The sequence below is a fragment of the Aquarana catesbeiana genome, linkage group LG08 (genome assembly GCF_042186555.1).
Source record: "Aquarana catesbeiana isolate 2022-GZ linkage group LG08, ASM4218655v1, whole genome shotgun sequence".
Classification (NCBI taxonomy): domain Eukaryota; kingdom Metazoa; phylum Chordata; class Amphibia; order Anura; family Ranidae; genus Aquarana; species Aquarana catesbeiana.
In genome coordinates, this window is record NC_133331.1 from 61,191,380 (window position 1) to 61,209,387 (window position 18,008).

The following is an 18,008-nucleotide window of genomic DNA, read 5'->3' on the forward strand; positions in this document are numbered from 1 at the left end:
CATCTTTGAAGCATTTGTACCTCGCTTTTATTTGCTCTGCACTGATTGCATCGTCCCCAAATGAATGGTCCCAATAGTTTCCATTGAGGAATGTTCAAGCTTTACACAAACTTTGATGCAGATTCGTTGCTCTACTTGCTCAGTCATTTGATATGTGATGGCCACACTCAGCATCTAGCGCCCCCCACTGACTAGTACATTGAAGTCATCATTGTTCCCGCATGCGCATTTTAGTCCACTCTCCTTGGCTGCCAGGTGACACTGATGTCATTTTACATAAAATGATTGTAAACGTTTGGGGTTTTTTTTTTTGTATAAAAATAACAAACCTGCCTATACTTACCTGCTCTGTGCAATGGTTTTGCACAGAGCAGCCCCAATCCTCTTCTTCAGGGGGCCCCGCTGGCGCTCCAGGCTCCTCCTAAGGCAACGCCCCGGGGGGGGGGTTATCTGATGCAGGGAGGAGCCGCAAGAGCCGCCGAGGGACCCCAGAAGTCGAGTATCGGGGCCACTCTGTGCAAAATGAGCTGCACAGTGGAGGTAAGTATGATATGTTTGTTATTTATTAATTAAAAAAAAAACGAGCCTTTACAATCACTTTAATAAAAAAAAGAGATTAAATAAAAAAAAAAGCCTGGAGTAGACAGAATTTGCAGCAGCTGTGCACTGATTCTGTCTGCTTCCGTTTTGATTTATTATAATGTCACTGGTAGTTCCCCCCAGTGTCAGCTAATGTCAGATTGCCTCCCACATTATCGCAGTCCCGTTATAAGTCGCTGATCGCAGCCGTTACTAGTATAAAAAAAAAATAAAAATTGCAGTATATATCCCATAGTTTGTAAGCGCTATAACTTTCACACAAACCTATCAATATACACAAGTTTTGTTTACCAAAGATATAGCAGAATACATTTTGGCCAAAAAAAAAATCGAGATTCGTTGTTTTTACATTTTTTATTGGATACGTTTTATAGCAGAAAGTAAAAAATATTGTTTTGTTCTGCTTTTTAATTTCATTTATACATTAAAAACGCAGCAGTGATCAAATACCACCAAAAAAAAGCTCTGTTTGTGTTAAAAAAAGATATACATTTCGTTTGGGTACAGCATTGCATGACCGCACAATTGTCAGGTAAAGTAGAGCAGTGCTAAATAGCAAAAAAATGGACTGGTCATGAAAGGGGGGTAAAATCTTTCCTGGGCTGAAGTGGTTAACAATTGCTGGACTTTTTCTGAATAGATCTTGTATACTCCCTTCACTGTTAATGGAGTGCAGCACTTTATATCTTCCCCTCAATGTAAATCGGGCAATGGAGTGTGTACCATTTAAACCTTCCCTTCACCCCTTTCTATAGACTGGGGAATGGAGCGTGTGCTGTGTATATGGCCAGAGCAATGGAATGTGTGCAACGCTTTATATCTTCCCCTTTATAGACAGAGCAATGGCGCGTGTGCAGCCCTTTGTCATTTCCCATCCACTTCCCTCACATGTTTCTCCTCCCCTAGAGCTCGGCCCCCTGTTGTAGTAGGAGGTGTTTCGTCAGATTAGGCGACCCGTCAGAATGCTGCATTTCTGTGACCGTGGCAACAGTCCCCCGGGTGACGTCACCCCCACTAATGGCTCCTCCTCAGGCTCGCGAGATCTGGAGGTATCGCGAGAAGAGAGTACAGGTTTCTGAGTGTGGAGGAGAGAGGCGCTTCGGGGACGGTGAGTGTATTGGGGGCTGAGGGAAGGTGTGTGTTCCGGGCAGTGTAGGTGGCTCTGTGTGGATGGGAGTGCGGAGGAGCGGACAGGATTGTGGAGGGGGACGAGGAGGGAGAGCTCATCTTCCTCTCCTCTGCGGCCTATGAGTCTTCCTATACGGATCACCGCCGGTACAGAGCCGACCTGGCTGATATCCCTCCGCCTGTGATTTACTGAGTGTGTTACCATATCCCTCCGCCGGCTCATTTCTTTCACTATACGGGGACTACCCAATATATGGGATTATCTTAGTTAAGATCCCCCGTTTATCCCTCCACCATGAGTCCCCCCCCAATGTTATCCCTCCACCATGAGATTTGACCCCCCCCCCCCATCATGAGATCCCCCTCCACCCCCGCTTTATGTGATTTCCCCCCCTTCGCGTTATCCCTCCGCCGTGTGTTCCCCTGCGTTATCCCTCCGCCGTGTGATCCCCTGCGTTATCCCTCCGCCGTGTGATCCCCTGCGTTATCCCTCCGCCGTGTGATCCCCTGCGTTATCCCTCCGCCGTGTGATCCCCTGCGTTATCCCTCCGCCGTGTGATCCCCGGCGTTATCCCTCCGCCGTGTGTGATCCCCGGCGTTATCCCTCCGCCGTGTGTGATCCCCGGCGTTATCCCTCCGCCGTGTGTGATCCCCGGCGTTATCCCTCCGCCGTGTGTGATCCCCTGCGTTATCCCTCCGCCGTGTGTGATCCCCGGCGTTATCCCTCCGCCGTGTGTGATCCCCGGCGTTATCCCTCCGCCGTGTGTGATCCCCGGCGTTATCCCTCCGCCGTGTGTGATCCCCGGCGTTATCCCTCCGCCGTGTGTGATCCCCGGCGTTATCCCTCCGCCGTGTGTGATCCCCGGCGTTATCCCTCCGCCGTGTGTGATCCCCGGCGTTATCCCTCCGCCGTGTGTGATCCCCGGCGTTATCCCTCCGCCGTGTGTGATCCCCGGCGTTATCCCTCCGCCGTGTGTGATCCCCGGCGTTATCCCTCCGCCGTGTGTGATCCCCGGCGTTATCCCTCCGCCGTGTGTGATCCCCGGCGTTATCCCTCCGCCGTGTGTGATCCCCGGCGTTATCCCTCCGCCGTGTGTGATCCCTGGCGTTATCCCTCCGCCGTAGGGCTGGGGAATTTAAATCTTGAATCAAGTTGAGAGGTCAAATCGATTCAAAATTGAAGCAAATCGATTTTTTCTTTTTTTTTTTTTCAACTTGCCGGTTCTGTGGAGCTACGGACAGAAGTTTTTAGACAAGGCCGCGGCTTCGGCCTAGTCCGCGAGGCCGCTGTGGACTAGGCCGAAGCCACTGCCTCGCCTAAAAACTCCTGCCCACAGCTTCTGAGGACCGGCGCGGTGTCCCAAAAAGAAAACTCGATGTGAATCGAGTTTTTTTTTTTTTTTTTTTTTCTTTTTTTTTTTTAAATCGCAGATTTTCTTTTTTTTTTTTTTTTTGAGGAAAACTCCCAGCCCCACTCCGCCGTGAGTTTTTTTTTTTTTTTTTTTTTTTTTTTTTTTTAGACTTTTAGACAGGATCTCTTTCCTCTTTAACCGCTTTAGCCCCAGAAGATTTGGCTGCTCAATGACCAGGCCATTTTTTGCGATTTGCCACTGCCGTCGCTTTAACAATTGCGCGGTCGTGCGATGTTGCACCCAAACAAAATTGATGTCCTTTTTTTTTTCCCCCCCACAAATTGAGCTTCCTTTTGGTGGTATTTGATCGCATCTGCGGTTTTTATTTTTTGCGCTATAAACAAAAAAAAAAGAGCGACAATTTTGAAAAAAAAACACTATCTTTTACTATTTGCTATAATGAATATCCCAATTTAAAAAAAAAAAAAAAATTTCCTCAGTTTAGGCCAATACGTATTCTTCTACATATTTTTGGTAAAAAAAATTGCAATAAGCGTATATTGATTGGTTTGCACAAAAGTTATAGCGTCTACAAAATAGGGAATAGATTTATGGCATTTTATTTATTTTTTTTTTACTAGTAATGGCGGCGATCAGCGTTTTTTTTTTTTTTTATCAGGACTGCAATATTGCGGCGGACACATCGGACACTTTTGACACATATTTGGGACCAGTGCTATAAAATTACACTGATTACTGTATAAATGTCACTGGTAGGGAAGGGGTTAACTGTGTTCCCTCACTGTGTTCTAACTGGGGGGGTTGGACTGTCTAGGAGAGATGACAGATCGGTGTTCATAATCAGTATGAACACACGAGATCGGTCTCTTCTCCCCTGAGAGAACCGGGATCTATGTGTTTACACTTACACACACACAGATCCCGGTTCTCACTCTGTCACGAGCAATCACGGGTGCCCGGCGGTCATCGCAGCGAAGGCGAGCGTGAACCCCCCAGTATCCAAAAGGCAAAGCAACGTAAGGTAACATTGTTTTGCCCAGGGGAGCCAACCTGCCGTAGTAAAACTGGTTAAAACAGACCTTCACTTAAATTTAAAATGTAATTCCTGTCAGTCCCTAACTAAGCTAAAATCTACCCCATTCCCAGCCTATTCTGTCTACCCTGTGAAAGGAAAGATGCCTGTACTTACCTATTCTGAAGTCACTTTGTTCCAGTCACATGATTGGTCCTAGTGCCAGCTTCAGTGTAGAGGAAGGACCGCCGACAATGGCTGCCCCGTAGTAAGTTTATGGGTGATGTCATCGCCCAGGCTCTGCAGCTGTTGTCACTGCTCTCTCCTTTACACTGAAGCCACCACTGGGCAGATCAGGACTGGAGCGACTTAAAGTGTAAGTTCACCTCTACAGAAAATCTGTAAGGTGAACTTGTACAGTTCCCCCTCCCCATCGTACCCGGTCCCGCTGACCTGGAGTCCGGCAATCACCCATACTGACAGGTCATATAGCCGCTTTACCGGTGTGGGGATTTGAAATCCCCGCTGGTTTTCTCTCCTCTTCGCCTGCGGTGACAGGGCAGGCTACACAGATTCTGATTGGTTGGCGCCACCCAATTAGAATGCCTCCTAGCGTTGCCTCTACAAGGTACGTTTAGGTGATTGAGTCATGGGGGATTTCTAATCCCCGGACTGGTGAAACGGCGACCGGATGTGGCAGCGAGACCAAGGTGGGTGGGTGGGGTGGGGGTCCTGTGTAAATTCACCTTACAGATTTTTCTGTAAAGGTGAACTTACCCTTTAAGAATTGGTAAGTATAGGCAATCTTTCCTTTTACAGGGTAGAAAGAATAGGCTTAGAATGGGGGTGGGAGTAGATTTTAGTGTAAAAATGTAGCGCTGTGAAAAGGTGGTGTATTATTAACACATATAATACCAAAACATAGAAGTGTTCAAAAATTGGTGAATATTATCCAAAATCAAACCAATCAAATAAATCCAACCAATACAATGAAAAAATGTGAAAAAATAATACAAAGGTAAAGTCCCATAGTGAAATTCAAGTCTATGAAACAAAAATAAGAAGTCCAACTGTGAAGTGAAGATCTTCCAACATGAAATATATTCCAAGACTGGTGAATCCTCAAAGTGATAGAGATTAAATACTCTTACCGGAGCAGGTGGATCCGGATGTCAGTGACACCAAATCAGACAAGCTTGGAAATCCAGATAGGTGGCGCTCCTGGATGGAAGTGGGGACCTCGGATCTCGGATGACATCTCCTCCTGGCTGGAACAACCTCAGCCGTATCCACCAAACCGGAAGGGCGATAAATCCAATAGGAACACCACAAAAACTCTCATCCGACCAAAATAAGGAGAAGAAAAGAGAAGGAGTGGTTCAGATCAAAAAAGTAGGTTTATTGAAACCAACCAATGTAAAACAATTAAAATAGTGATCACATATGGGTAAGCCTGGCCCGGCTTTTTCCATTTTGGTGGATACTGCTGAGGTTGTTGCAGCCAAGAGCAGATGTCATCCGAGATCTGAGGTCCCCACTTCTATCTGGGAGAGACACCTATCTGGATTTCCAAGCTTGTCTGATTCTGTGTCGCTGACATCCGGATCCACCTGCTCTGGTAAGAGTGTTTAATCTCTTTCACTTTAAGGATTCACCAGTCTTGGAATATATTTCATGTTGGAAGATATTCATTTCACAGTTGGACTTCTTATTTTTGTTTCATAGATTTGAATTTCACTATGGGATTTTAGTTACCTTTTGTATTATTTTTTCATTGTATTGGTTGGATTTTAATATTCACCAATTTTTGAACACTTCTATGTTTTGGTATTATATGTGTTAATAATATACTACATTTTTACACTACCTTATTGAATATTTATCACTTTCCTGTGTAGCACCTCTGATTTTTCCATTTTTATTCACTGGGTTTAGCGCAGTTATATTATAATTTTCACTGTGGGAGTAGATTTTAGCTTAGTTAGGTTTAAAATGGAATTACACTTTAATACATTACTACATCTTAACCTTTCCTCCTCCCTAATACATACTTGGAATTATTTCAGTTTTTGGGTAGCAGGCAATCGCTGTTCGGAAGGGACAGGCGATGGCCTCTGTCGCTCTTGGCCCGTTCGAGGGCGAATACTGCAGCGCAAAATGTGAGCTGGTTGTTTCCTTGGAAACGCAGTTCCTGTATCTAAGGAAGCATCAGCAACTTGAAAGCGAGTTTGGACCGTACCCGTCAGGTGCTGGCAGGGGCCAGTGCAGAGGTGGATGGAGATATGGAGGGTGCAGGCACCACAGCAGAGTAGTTGGGTGACAGACTGGGTAGAAGGAATAGCATTAGGGTAGCCAGTCCTGAGCTGACCCATCCCAATAAAGATCGGAGAAAGATAGCCGATAGCGAGCGAAAGTCGGAGGGTACTATTGGGGGGCATTAATGGTATAACCAGAATACCTAAACTAAAGATGAATAGGTTGGCAGAACACAAATGTAGCCTCAGAACAACTCCGGAAATAATATGCGCTTGTACAAAACAAAAAAGAATGTACACAAATGCTAGACGTCTAGCTAAGAAAATAGAACTGGAGCTGCTGATACATGATGTATCAGAAACTTGATTTGATGGCTCACATGACTGGCTTCACGCTGTCCATGGGGGCTCCTTGGGACAGGGAAGGTAGAAGAGGGGGAGAGGTGTGGGTGTATGCTACAGGACCCCTAACTTGAAGGATGAGGAGGAGTCTAACCTCTTGTTACAGTAAGGAATGGCGGCAAGGCAGGGCAATGTTATAATGGGGGATTTCAATTATCCAGATATTGACTGGGCAGAGGGAACTGCTCGCTATTTCTAAAATGTCTTGCAGGACAACTTCATGGGTCATTTAGTAGATGCCCCGACTAGAAATAGTGCTCTGCTAGATCTACTAATTACATATAAAACAGATCTGATCGCAGATGTGTAATTATGGGACAACTTAGGAAGCGATCACAGGGTAATTACATGCATAGTAAATGGAGGCATGAGGGTAGTGTAAGTACACTAAATTGCAAGAGCCAATTTCTTGGGATCAAATTCTAGAAACTTTGAACACTGAGAGAAAATGGGAGTGCTTTAAGAACATATTAAATAAGAGTATTAGCCAGTGCATTCCAATGGGCAACAAATATAAAAAATCTAAGGTTAAACCTGGGTGGGTAAATTTTAATGTAAAAAGGTTGAAAAGTAAAAAAAAAAAAGGGTAATTTTTGGCTTTCCAACCCTACAAGGATTGCAACAAGAAGTGTAAGAACACAAATAGACTACGAAAGGCACATAGCAAAGGAGAGTAAAAAAAAATAATTAAAAACATATATATATATTAATAGTAAGAAAGTGAGGTCAGAACATATTGACCCCATAAAAAATGATCAGGGGAAGTTGGTTACAAAGGACAAGGGCAAGCAATTGTACTAAATGCATTCTTCTCAGTTTTTACAAAGGAGGAGGGGTATAGTAATCGAGACTGGATCGTTAGTAACGAATGTACCCTTGTGGCTAACAGAACCGGTGTCCGAAAAAGACTTGAAAAACTGAATGCAAATATATCACCAGGACCAGATGGCTTACACCCAAGAGTCCTCAAAGAACTTAGCCAGGTAATAGCCAGAACGTTATTCCTAACTTTTATGGACAGCAAACTGACAGGAATGACACCAGTGGATTGACAAAAAAACAATGTAGTACCAATATTCATTAAAGGGCAGAGACATATACCTGGAAACTACAGACATCAGTCTAACATCGATAGTATGTAAACTATTGGAGGGGATGATAAGGGACTATATCCATGAATGTGCACATGGAAACAGTATCATTAGTTGTAATCAACATGGATTTATGAAAGATCGTTCTTGCCAAACCAATCTGCTAACATTCTACATGGAAGTGAGCTGCTATCTAGATAAAGGAAGGCCTGTGGATGTCGTGTATTGGGATTTTGCAAAAGCGTTTAATACAGTTCCCATAAACACCTAATTCACAAATTTGAGGTGTGTTGGCATAGACCACAAGGTATATACCTGGTTAGAAAACTGGCTACAGGGGTGCGACCAAAGGGTGGTGATAAATGTGTACTCAGAATGGTCTGGCGTAGTAAGTGGGCTTCCCCAAGGCTCTGTCCTGGCACCAACTATGATTAATTTATTCATAAATGCATAAAAAGTGTTTGACAATTCAAAGCAGGGCAATGACTTCACAGCAGGGTATAGAAACCTTACAAAATGACCTCAATAAAATTAAGGGATTAGCAACTACTTGGCAAATTTAGGTTTATTGTTGAGAAATGTAAAATTGATGCACATGGGGCCAAAAACATGAATGCAAGTTACTCACTAGGGGGAGGACCAATGGGGTTTCTGAGATGGAGAAGAATCATCTGGGGGTCCTAGTAGATCGCAGGCGCAGCAATGCCGTGCTGCAGCAAGCAGAATTTTAACATGCATAAAAAGGGGATTTACGCCAGAGATAAGAATATAATTCTACCGCTTTACAAGACTCTGGTTTGGCCACATCTTAAATATGCCGCCCAGTTCTGGTCACCAGTTCTCCGGACAGATGTGGTGGAACTGGAGAGAGCCCAGAGAAGGGCGACAAAGCTAATAGGGGACTGGAGGACCTCAGTTAGAAGGAAAGAATACAAACATTAAACTCTCCCTGGAAAAGAGATATGACAGCGATATACATATACCTCAATGGTGATTCTAGCATAGGGTGGAAACTATTCGTTTTCAGGGAGCTTAAGAAGAAACGCGGCCACTCAATGAAATTGGAGAAAAAGCGGTTCAACCTTAAATTGCGTAGGGGGGTTCTTTACTGTTAGAGCCTTAAGGACGTGGAACTCCCTTCCACAATCGGTGTTGTCAGTGGGGAGTGTCGATTAATTAAAAAAAACTGTTGGATTGGCATCTTAGCGAACACAATATTCAGGGATATGGGCAATATTACTGACCTTATAACACTCTCACATGAACATACACACATCCATACGGGTTGAACTAGATGGTCTGGTGTCTTTATTCAATCTTATCAATTATGAAACTGTGAAGTACTTTTTTCAACCGGTACCTGCTCCCTTTTTCTCATGCCTCACTTTGGTGGGGATGGTGTAGCCCTCGGGTCATAAACCCACCTGCCATATTATTTTCAGGCATAGGGTAGTCTATTGAAATGAATGGGCTGCGCTATATATGACACGAAAAAACACATTGTCACATCTGTGTAGGTGGAAATGGAGCCCTAGGGTCTTTTCACACTGATGCATTTTTACCTTGGAAGAAAATTTTCCCTTTAAATCTGATGGGACTCTTCACACCGCTGCGGGTGCGGTGCATTTTGAAAAGTCCAGCATGCCGCATCTTGGGTGTGGTGTTAAAAAGCGCACCAAAAATGCACCACCTTGTTGAAATCAATGGAAAATGCATCAAAAACTTCCTACATTTGCTTTTTTGGTGCGTTTTCTTTTTTTTGTCGCATGTTTTTTTTTATTTTAATTGGTGCAGGCAACCAGAAACACATCTAAAACACAGCAAAAATGCGTATGCCTTTTTTCCGCAATTTTGCTACAGAGCAGTGTGAACGTAGGCTTATTCCTGGCTCCGGCAGGCTCTCTCCAACCATACAACCAATCCAGTGGTGCTCTCACCTTTCTAAGGCACTTCCAGCCAGTGTTAATTTTGACGTCAAATTTCAATTTTAGTTTTAGTCCTAGTCTTTTGTCTAAGATGCCAGGTCCCAAAAGACAGCGGGATCATTCAGAAAGCGCAACTTGCTCTTGCGCAGTAGGAAACTGGCTGTGGAGCCTGAAGGATTGACTAAGCGTCTCGAGGTGCCAACATCGCAGGATCCTAGGATAGGTAAGTATCCTTATATTTAAAGTCAGCAGCTACAGTCAGCAGCTTTCCAGACTGGAGCTCCTCTTTAAGGTTTGAACATGCATTAGACACAGATTTAGCCATATACGAAATAATACCAAATTTCATAAACAAACAACAATATTGCTTTTTGACAAACAGAAGTGCAACTTTAAAATAATAGAAAAACTGTAAACTCTATTGGCTTTAACCCTTTCATGACTAAGCCTATTTCTGACATTTGGTGTTTACAAGGTAAAATCTGTATTTTTTGCTAGAAAATTACTTAGAACCCCCAAACATTAGGTATATTTTTTTTTTAGCAGAGACTCTAGAGAATAAAATGGTGATTGTTGCAATATTTTATGTCACACGGTATTTGTGCAGCGGTCTTTTAAACGCAACTTTTTGAGGAAAAAGACACTTTCATGAATTTTAAAAAAACGAAACCGTAAAATTAACCAAATTTTTTTGTATAATGTGAAAGATGTTACGCCGAGTAAATGGATTCCAAACATGTCATGCTTTAAAATTGCGCACACTCGTGGAATGGCGACAAACTACTGTACCTAAAAACCTCCATAGGTGACATTTAAAAAAAAAAAAAAACGGTTACCGGGTTAGAGTTACAGAGGAGGTCTAGTGCTAGAATTATTGCTCTCGCTCTGAGGATCGTGGCGATACCTCACATGTGTGATTTTAACACCGTTTACATATGCAGGTGCGACTTCCGTACGCGTTTTCTTTGCTGCGCGAGGTCGCGGGGACGGGGGCGCTTTAAAAAAAACAAAAAAAAAATGTAATTTCATTTTATTTTTATTTTTTTACTTTGTGTTTTTTTTTTTTTTTTTTAAACTTTTGATCACTTTTATTGCTGTCACAGGGAATGTAAACATCCCTTGTGACAGTAATAGGTAGTGACAGGTACTCTTTATGGAGGCAACGGGGGGGGGTCTAAAAGACCTCCAATCCCTCCTTTACACTTTAAAGTATTGAGATCGCCGTTTTCGGATTCTGAATACTGTATATTTTTTAAAAACCGGTGCCATTGGCACCCGAGTAATCAGGAAGTGACGTCACTTCCGTGGTTACAGAGAGACGACTGGCACGAAGCCGTTTCCGGCTTTGTGCCAGTCTCACTCTCGCCGCTGGAAGAGGCAGATCAATGATCGGGACTCCCGGTGGGTCGGGAAGCCCGGTAAGAGCAGCGGGGGGGGGGGGGGTGTCCCGCGCCTCCGGGATAACAACCGAGCAGCTTAACCCCCGGTATAACCCCTGAAAGCCGAGCCCACGTATCTGCGTATGCTCGGCGGCAAGGGGTTAATGCCATTGCACATATTGCCCGAATATATTAGCAACATTAAATATAAGGAAAAACCTTTTTTTTTTTTTTTTTTTTTTTAATTTTATTTTTCTTTCAGCAGCTTAGTAGATGCTCCCTACTCATTCTTATGTGGTAGTGCAATACATGTTTAACCACTTAAAGCACTGGAAGGTTTACCCCCCCTTCATGACTAGGCCAATTTTTTGCGACATGGCACTGCGTTACTGACAATTGAGCGGTCATGCGACGCTGTACTCAAGTAAAATGTTTCTTTTTTTTTTTTTTTCACAAATAAAGCTTTCTTTTGGTGGTATTGATCACCTCTGCGGGTTTTTTATTTTTTGGGCTATAAACAAAAAAAAAAACGACAATTTTGAAAAAAAAAAACAATTTTTTTTACTTTCTGATATAAAAAATAGTGTAAAAAAAAAAAATCACTTTTTTTTTTTAAATTCAATTTAGGCCAATAGGTATTCTGCTACATATTTTTAGTAAAAAAATATCCCAATGAGCGTATATTGATTGGTTTGCGCAAAAGTTATAGCATCTGCAAACTATTTTTTTTTTTTTTTTTTTAACCTTTTTTTTATTGTTTTACTAGTAATGGCGGCAATCAGCGACTTACAGCAGGACTTCAATATTGCGGCAGACAATTCGGACACCTAACTGATGCTTTTCACACTTTTTGGGGACCAGTGACAATAATACAGTGATCAGTGCTTAAAAAAATATGCACGGTCACTGTACTAATGAAGGAAAGGGGTTAACATCAGGGGCGATCAAAGGGTTAAATGTGTGCCATGGGAGGTGCTTTGACTGGGGGAAGGTAAAGATCTGTGGTCCTGCTTAGCAGAAACGAAGGATCAGTATATTCCCCTCTCACAGACGTTAATCTGCCCTGTTTTTACATAAGCAGAACACAGTTCTGCCTGTCTCTGAATGATTGGCGGGTCCTGGTGGGACCCGCTGATTGAATCCCGCTGTCTAGTCGGATCGGGTCACTGGCGGCGCACGCACCCCAGACCCGGAAGGTTCATGATCTGACACAGAGCAGCCGCCCTGCCACAGTGTATGTGCGTGGGGCGATTCGCAAGAGGTTAAACTTTTACTGTGCTACTGTATTATTATAGGCTGGGGGTGAAATATTGTTGCCGATTTAGAAAAGGCCAGCAGAGGGCGCCAAAGAAATAATGTGAATGAATGTAATGTGTGGAACTGCATAGGAAAGGATTGATGGGAGCCTGCGTCTCGCAGCCAGTAAAGTCAGGGAACTGGGGCTTTAACAGACAGCGAAAGCTCAGGTGGGTAAACTTGGAATTGATTTTCGTCATATTTTTCATCAATTGACTTGATTTGAATTTTATTCTCGTTTTTAGTTTTCGTCACTGAAAACATGCATCTGACGAAAACTATGCCGAAAATATTTTCGGCAATGAAATTAACTTCCAGCTGTGGTCTCACTCTCGCCTCTCCACATACAACGCAGATGTCCTGCACTGTAGGTGATAAGGCAGAGGGGCAGAAGAGAACAGCGCTAGAGGTTGCTGGAACATGGAATGGGGTAAATAATACAGATTATCCCTGCTCCCCTAGACTAAACAAGCATTCAACCCTTGCAGTGCGGGGGGGGCCCATTGCAACAATAGTCCTTTTAGTTAAGCTTTTACTAGCCCCATATCCTATATATATAACCTCTTCTTCTTTTGTATATTGGTCCCGTCCTGTACTGCAATCACACAGTGCTGGGGGCTAAATGCTACAACATAGAGATCTCAGCATTTTAAAGTAACTGCTTTGGATACAAAATTTTATCAAAATGTAGAGTAAACTCATAAATGCTTATTTGTACAGATGGCTGAAGAACTCGCAAAGCAGTTGGCTGGATACAAAGCCCAGCTCCAGCAGGTGGAGGCAGCGCTGACCGCTGATGCCGACAATGAGGATTTGCTGAAACTGAAAAAGGATTTAACGGTGAGTGTGCGCCACAATGGTTCCTATGGAGTTGTATTCCCTTTAGTAGTGGTGAGAGCCCCTGTTTGTGTTTTATCTGTGTCTAAGAAGCATGTGTGATTTTAAAGTGAGTGTCTGGGGACAAATGGAAAAAAAAATGTTTTTTCATTACATCTAGAATACATGGATGTTTCCCCATTTTCTTTTTCACTTTAACCTTTTGGGTGCCAGAGCTGTGTTTGCATTTTTTGCACACATTTATCCGGTTCCTGTACGGCTCATGTGTATTTACGGAGGCAGAATGGCTCCCCTGCGTGAAACCCCATATGGGGTTCCTTTAAGAGCCACCAGAGGGCAATGTCAGAGGTTTTGTTTCTTCCCTGCTCTATCCAAATCTGAAAAGTTTTCTGTGTGTGTGTAAATACAGTATAAAAGTAATGGGACACCTGCCTTTACATGTACGTTTTAATGGCATCCCAGTCTTAATCTGTAGGGTTTAATATTGAGTTGCACAAATCAAGGTCCATAAAGATATATGGATGAGCGAGTTTGGAGTTGAGGAACTTGACTGTCCTGCACAGAGTTCTGACCTCAACCCGATGGAACACCTTTGGGATTAATAAGAGCGGAGACAGCGAACCAGGCCTTCTCATCCAACATCAGCGCCTGACCTCACAAATGCACTTCTGGAAGAATGGTCAAACATTCCCATAGACACACTCCTAAACCTTGTGGACAGCCTTCCCAGAAGAGTTGAAGCTGTTATAGCTGCAAAGGGTGGGCCAACTCAATATTGAACCCTACAGACTAAGACTGGGATGCCATTAAAGTTCATGTGTGTGTAAAGGCAAGTGCCCCAATACTTTTGTGTGTGTGTGTGTGTATATATATGTGTATATATTCACAGCACTCTTGGAATGCTAAATTGAATTTGTTGTATTAGATGGGAGGAACTTTGATCATTACATCAGAAACCTGGTAGAAACTTTTTAGAAACGTTTAAATATTTTATTAAGTTTGGTTGACAAGATCGTACTTTTTGAATCGCTGGCAAAAATCCCGACCTTCATTTTTTTCCAGGCTGTGGAAGTTATAAATGGAAATTGCAGTAGAATGCAAAGGTCGCTCAGATTTCCCGGGCCCCCTCCTCCTCTATAAATAAACTGTTGGTGTAAACTGTACCTGTACACACAAAAAAAAGGCCTTCTATGCTTACCCTACCCGTGTCTTCTGCATGGTGTCGTCCTCTTTCCAGCAGGAATCCAGGAAATGCAGAGGGGGTAAAATCTCACAAGACGACACTCCAGTCATTGCAAAAGAGTCTTGTGAGTTTTTGGCTGCTCTGTATTCCCCAGGATCAAGCTGAAAAGAATGTGATGTCCTCCTCACCCAGGTGAGGTCAATTATAAATCTTAACATCTTTTCTTAGCGATACATTTTACACCTAACAATAGTAAGTGATTTGTGATGGGGGTCCAGACAGTGTAAGTGGACATTTTACTGCAAGAGCTGCTTTAAAGATAACCAGGAGACCTTCTTCCATTTGTAAAGAAACCATCAGATTTCCCTCAGTTTTCTGGTTCTTTGCTGTCTGGAAGTGCACGGATTGAGTTTTATTTTCAACCACAAGTCTGCACAGTCTCTACTTTTTTATAATTTCAGGAAGTCATTGAATTGACTAAAGACCTTCTCGCCTCACAACCCTCGGAAACCCCTGACGATTCAGATGGTCAGGCCTCTGCTGGTGGCAGCCAGGTCTGGACAGTGGGGGAGCGTTGTATGTCAGTATGGACGGAAGATGGACAGTAAGTGGCAGGCTGCATAGTATTGGTTTACCATATGATGTACTGTGAGCTGGTAAGATGTGCTTGCTCTGTTGCGGCTGTAACATTGTGTTAGCCCTGTAGATTGCATGCAGGGAACAGCATCTCAACTGTTGCTTGGCAGAAATGCTGGCTTTGTTTGTTTTATAAAGGGTGTATCTGAAAATCCTTAATATAGGCAGTGGTGTATTTTGGTTTTGGCAAAACTAAAGATGAGCGCAACCCCCCCCCCCCCCCCCCCCCCCCCCCCAATCTAAGTTTGTCCCAGCCCCTTTAGAATTGCGCACGCCTGTGCAACGGCGTCAAACAACGTAAATTTACCTATCCATAAGCGAAGCTTTAAAAGCCTACACAGGTTATTACTTTTAGATTTACAGCGGAGGTTTGGAGCTAGAATTACTGCCCAAGATCTGACATTTGCACTGATACCTCAAATGTGTGGGACCATCGCTGTTTGCGTGTGTGCGCCACCGACATGTGCATTCACCTTTGCATGGGAGGACAGGGGCAATTAAATTTTATTCTTTTTTTATCATTATTATTATTCATTTATTTTATTTTTTTACACAGTTGATTTCATTTTGTTTAATCACTTCTTTTGCTTGCACAAGGAATGTAAACACCCATGTAACAGGTACTCTTTATGGAGAGATCTGGGGTCTATAAGACCCCAAATCAATCCTCCCCTAAAAAACGCCAAGATCTCCTTCCTGTGTCATGACCTAAAGTCTGTCCAGGAAGTAAGGCAGAAGTAATCGAGCAGTGTGTTTAAACATGAAGAGAGTGAGGTAAGCCTGTGTAGAATTAATGCAAAGCTGTTTTATTTTTGCAAAATAAGTACATTAAAGTGGTGTTCCGGGCGAAATTATACTTTTTAAATAAAAATACCCCTATAATACGTTTAATGTATTCTAGTAAAGTTAGTCTGTAAACTAAGGTCTGTTTTGTTTATAGCAGTAGTTTGTTAATTTATAAACTTACAGCAGGCCGTGGCCATCTTAAGTGTGGGCATCTGAAGCCAGACTGTATTTCTTCCTGGATCTCATCCTTGCAGATCTCACACATGCTCAGTGCAGCACAAGCAGTGTAATAGGTTTCAGGTCAGGTTTCCATGGCAACGACAGTGTCAGAGGAAGTTGCCGCCCCTTCCCAGAAGGCATTGCAAACAGGAAATGATGTGATGGGCCACGGCCAGGGAGGAGGATGTGAAAAATGAATACAGCAGATATACAGTAGGTGCTGAGAAAACAAATTTAAAAATATCCAATTCGTTTACAGTGCACAGTTTAGTGAGGGATGCTGAAGAGTTGTAAAAGTGGGTGGAGCTCCACTTTAATCTAGGTGAACTTAGCCTTTAAGTTTAATCTGCCTATTTTTTTTCCTTTCCTGGTTCCTCTCTTTGCCCTCATCAGTATGTTTAAGTGGTTGTAAAAGCCGAAGGTTTTTTTACCTTAATGCATGAAGGTAAAAAACCTTCAGTATGCAGCCTCCACCCCACCCAATACTTACCTGAGCCCTATCCTGATCCAGTGATGTGCACAAGAGCGGCTGCTCTCCCAGCTCTCTGCCTCCTCATAAGCTGAGAGACAGCAGCAGCAGCCTTTGGCTATCAATTACAGCCAATGAGGAAAGAGCAGAGGGCGGGGCCAAACCCCGTCCTGTGTGTCTTATGGACACAAAACGGGTCGGGAGCACGCACGCACAAGTGCCCCCATAGCAATCGGCTTGCTATGGGGGCATTTGGAAAAGAGGAGGATCTGGGCTGCTCTGTGCAAAACCATTGCACAGAGCAGGTAAGTATATGATGCTGTATAGGGTGCTGTTCATAGCTTTTGAAAACCGCACAGCACCTCGCCTCCGTTACTCCTTAGACCTGCTGCAAGCAGTGGAAAGAGTTATTCATATATCAAAATTCCTTGATTAGTGAATGTCAGTCTGGAGCAGTGAGTGTTCCTAGGCAGGCTGCATTAGAATAAAGTCCAACCTAGGTAACATCCACGTGTGATGCTAAGCTTCCATGAAAGAACTGAAATCCGATGAATGAAGGAAGCAGGCCAGAATGTCCCCCAGCCAGGAATTGAAGTGTGCTCTATCTGATTTGCCCTGGTCCAATCATGTGATCCCCGTTTAAATCAGTTGTGCCTGCAGGGGAGTGCAGCTGCCACTGACTGACACAGGAGAGTTGAATCACGTGATGGGACCTGAGTGGCCTGAATTTACAGTGCATCCAGAACGTATTCACAGTGCTTCACTTTTTCTACATTTTGTTATGTTACAGCTCAAAATGGATTAAATTCATTATTTCTGTGAAAATTCTACAAATAATACCCCATAATGACAACTTTGAAAGATGTTTGTTTGAAATCTTTGCAAATTTATTAAAAATAAAAAACAAAATCCTATGTACATAAGTATTCACAGCCTTTGCTCAATACTTTGTTGAAGCACCTTTGGCACTATATTACAGCCTCAAGTCTTTTTGAGTATGATGCTACAAGCTTGGCACACCTATTTTTTGGCCATTTTCTCCTATTCTTCTCTGTGCAGGACCTCTCAAGCTCCATCAGGTTGGATGGGGAGCGTCGGTGCACAGCCATTTTCAGATCTCTTCAGAGATGTTTAATTGGGTTCAAGTCTGGGCTCTGGCTGGGCCACTCAAGGATGTCTGTGTACATTGCTGCATTCATCTTTCCATCGATCCTGACTAGTCTCCCAGTTCCTGCTGCTGAAAAACACGGCATGATCTTGCCACCACCATGCTTCACTGTAGGGATGATCTTGGTCAGGTGATGAGCAATGCCTGGTTTCCTCCAGATATGACGCTTGCATTCAGGCCAAAGAGTTCAATCTTTGTTTCATCAGACCAGAGAATTTTGTTTCTCTTGTTCTGAGAGTCCTTCAGGTG

General features: G+C 43.4%; 1 protein-coding gene across 3 annotated transcripts in view; it reads left to right on the forward strand.

Annotated features, from left to right (window-relative positions):
* The first annotated feature begins 1,573 nt into the window (after positions 1–1,573).
* Positions 1,574–18,008, forward strand: part of SMNDC1 (survival motor neuron domain containing 1) — a 45,651-nt gene continuing 29,216 nt past the window's right edge. For 2 of the 3 annotated variants that reach the window (XM_073595901.1, XM_073595904.1), the window contains exons 1-3: positions 1,574–1,708; positions 13,182–13,301; positions 14,943–15,085. In XM_073595901.1, coding sequence (XP_073452002.1) covers positions 13,182–13,301; positions 14,943–15,085 — 263 coding nt within the window. In that variant the 5' untranslated portion in view covers positions 1,574–1,708. Of the gene's footprint in view, positions 1,709–7,659; positions 7,754–13,181; positions 13,302–14,942; positions 15,086–18,008 lie in introns of all 3 variants that reach the window. The other variant, XM_073595902.1, reaches the window with a different exon arrangement.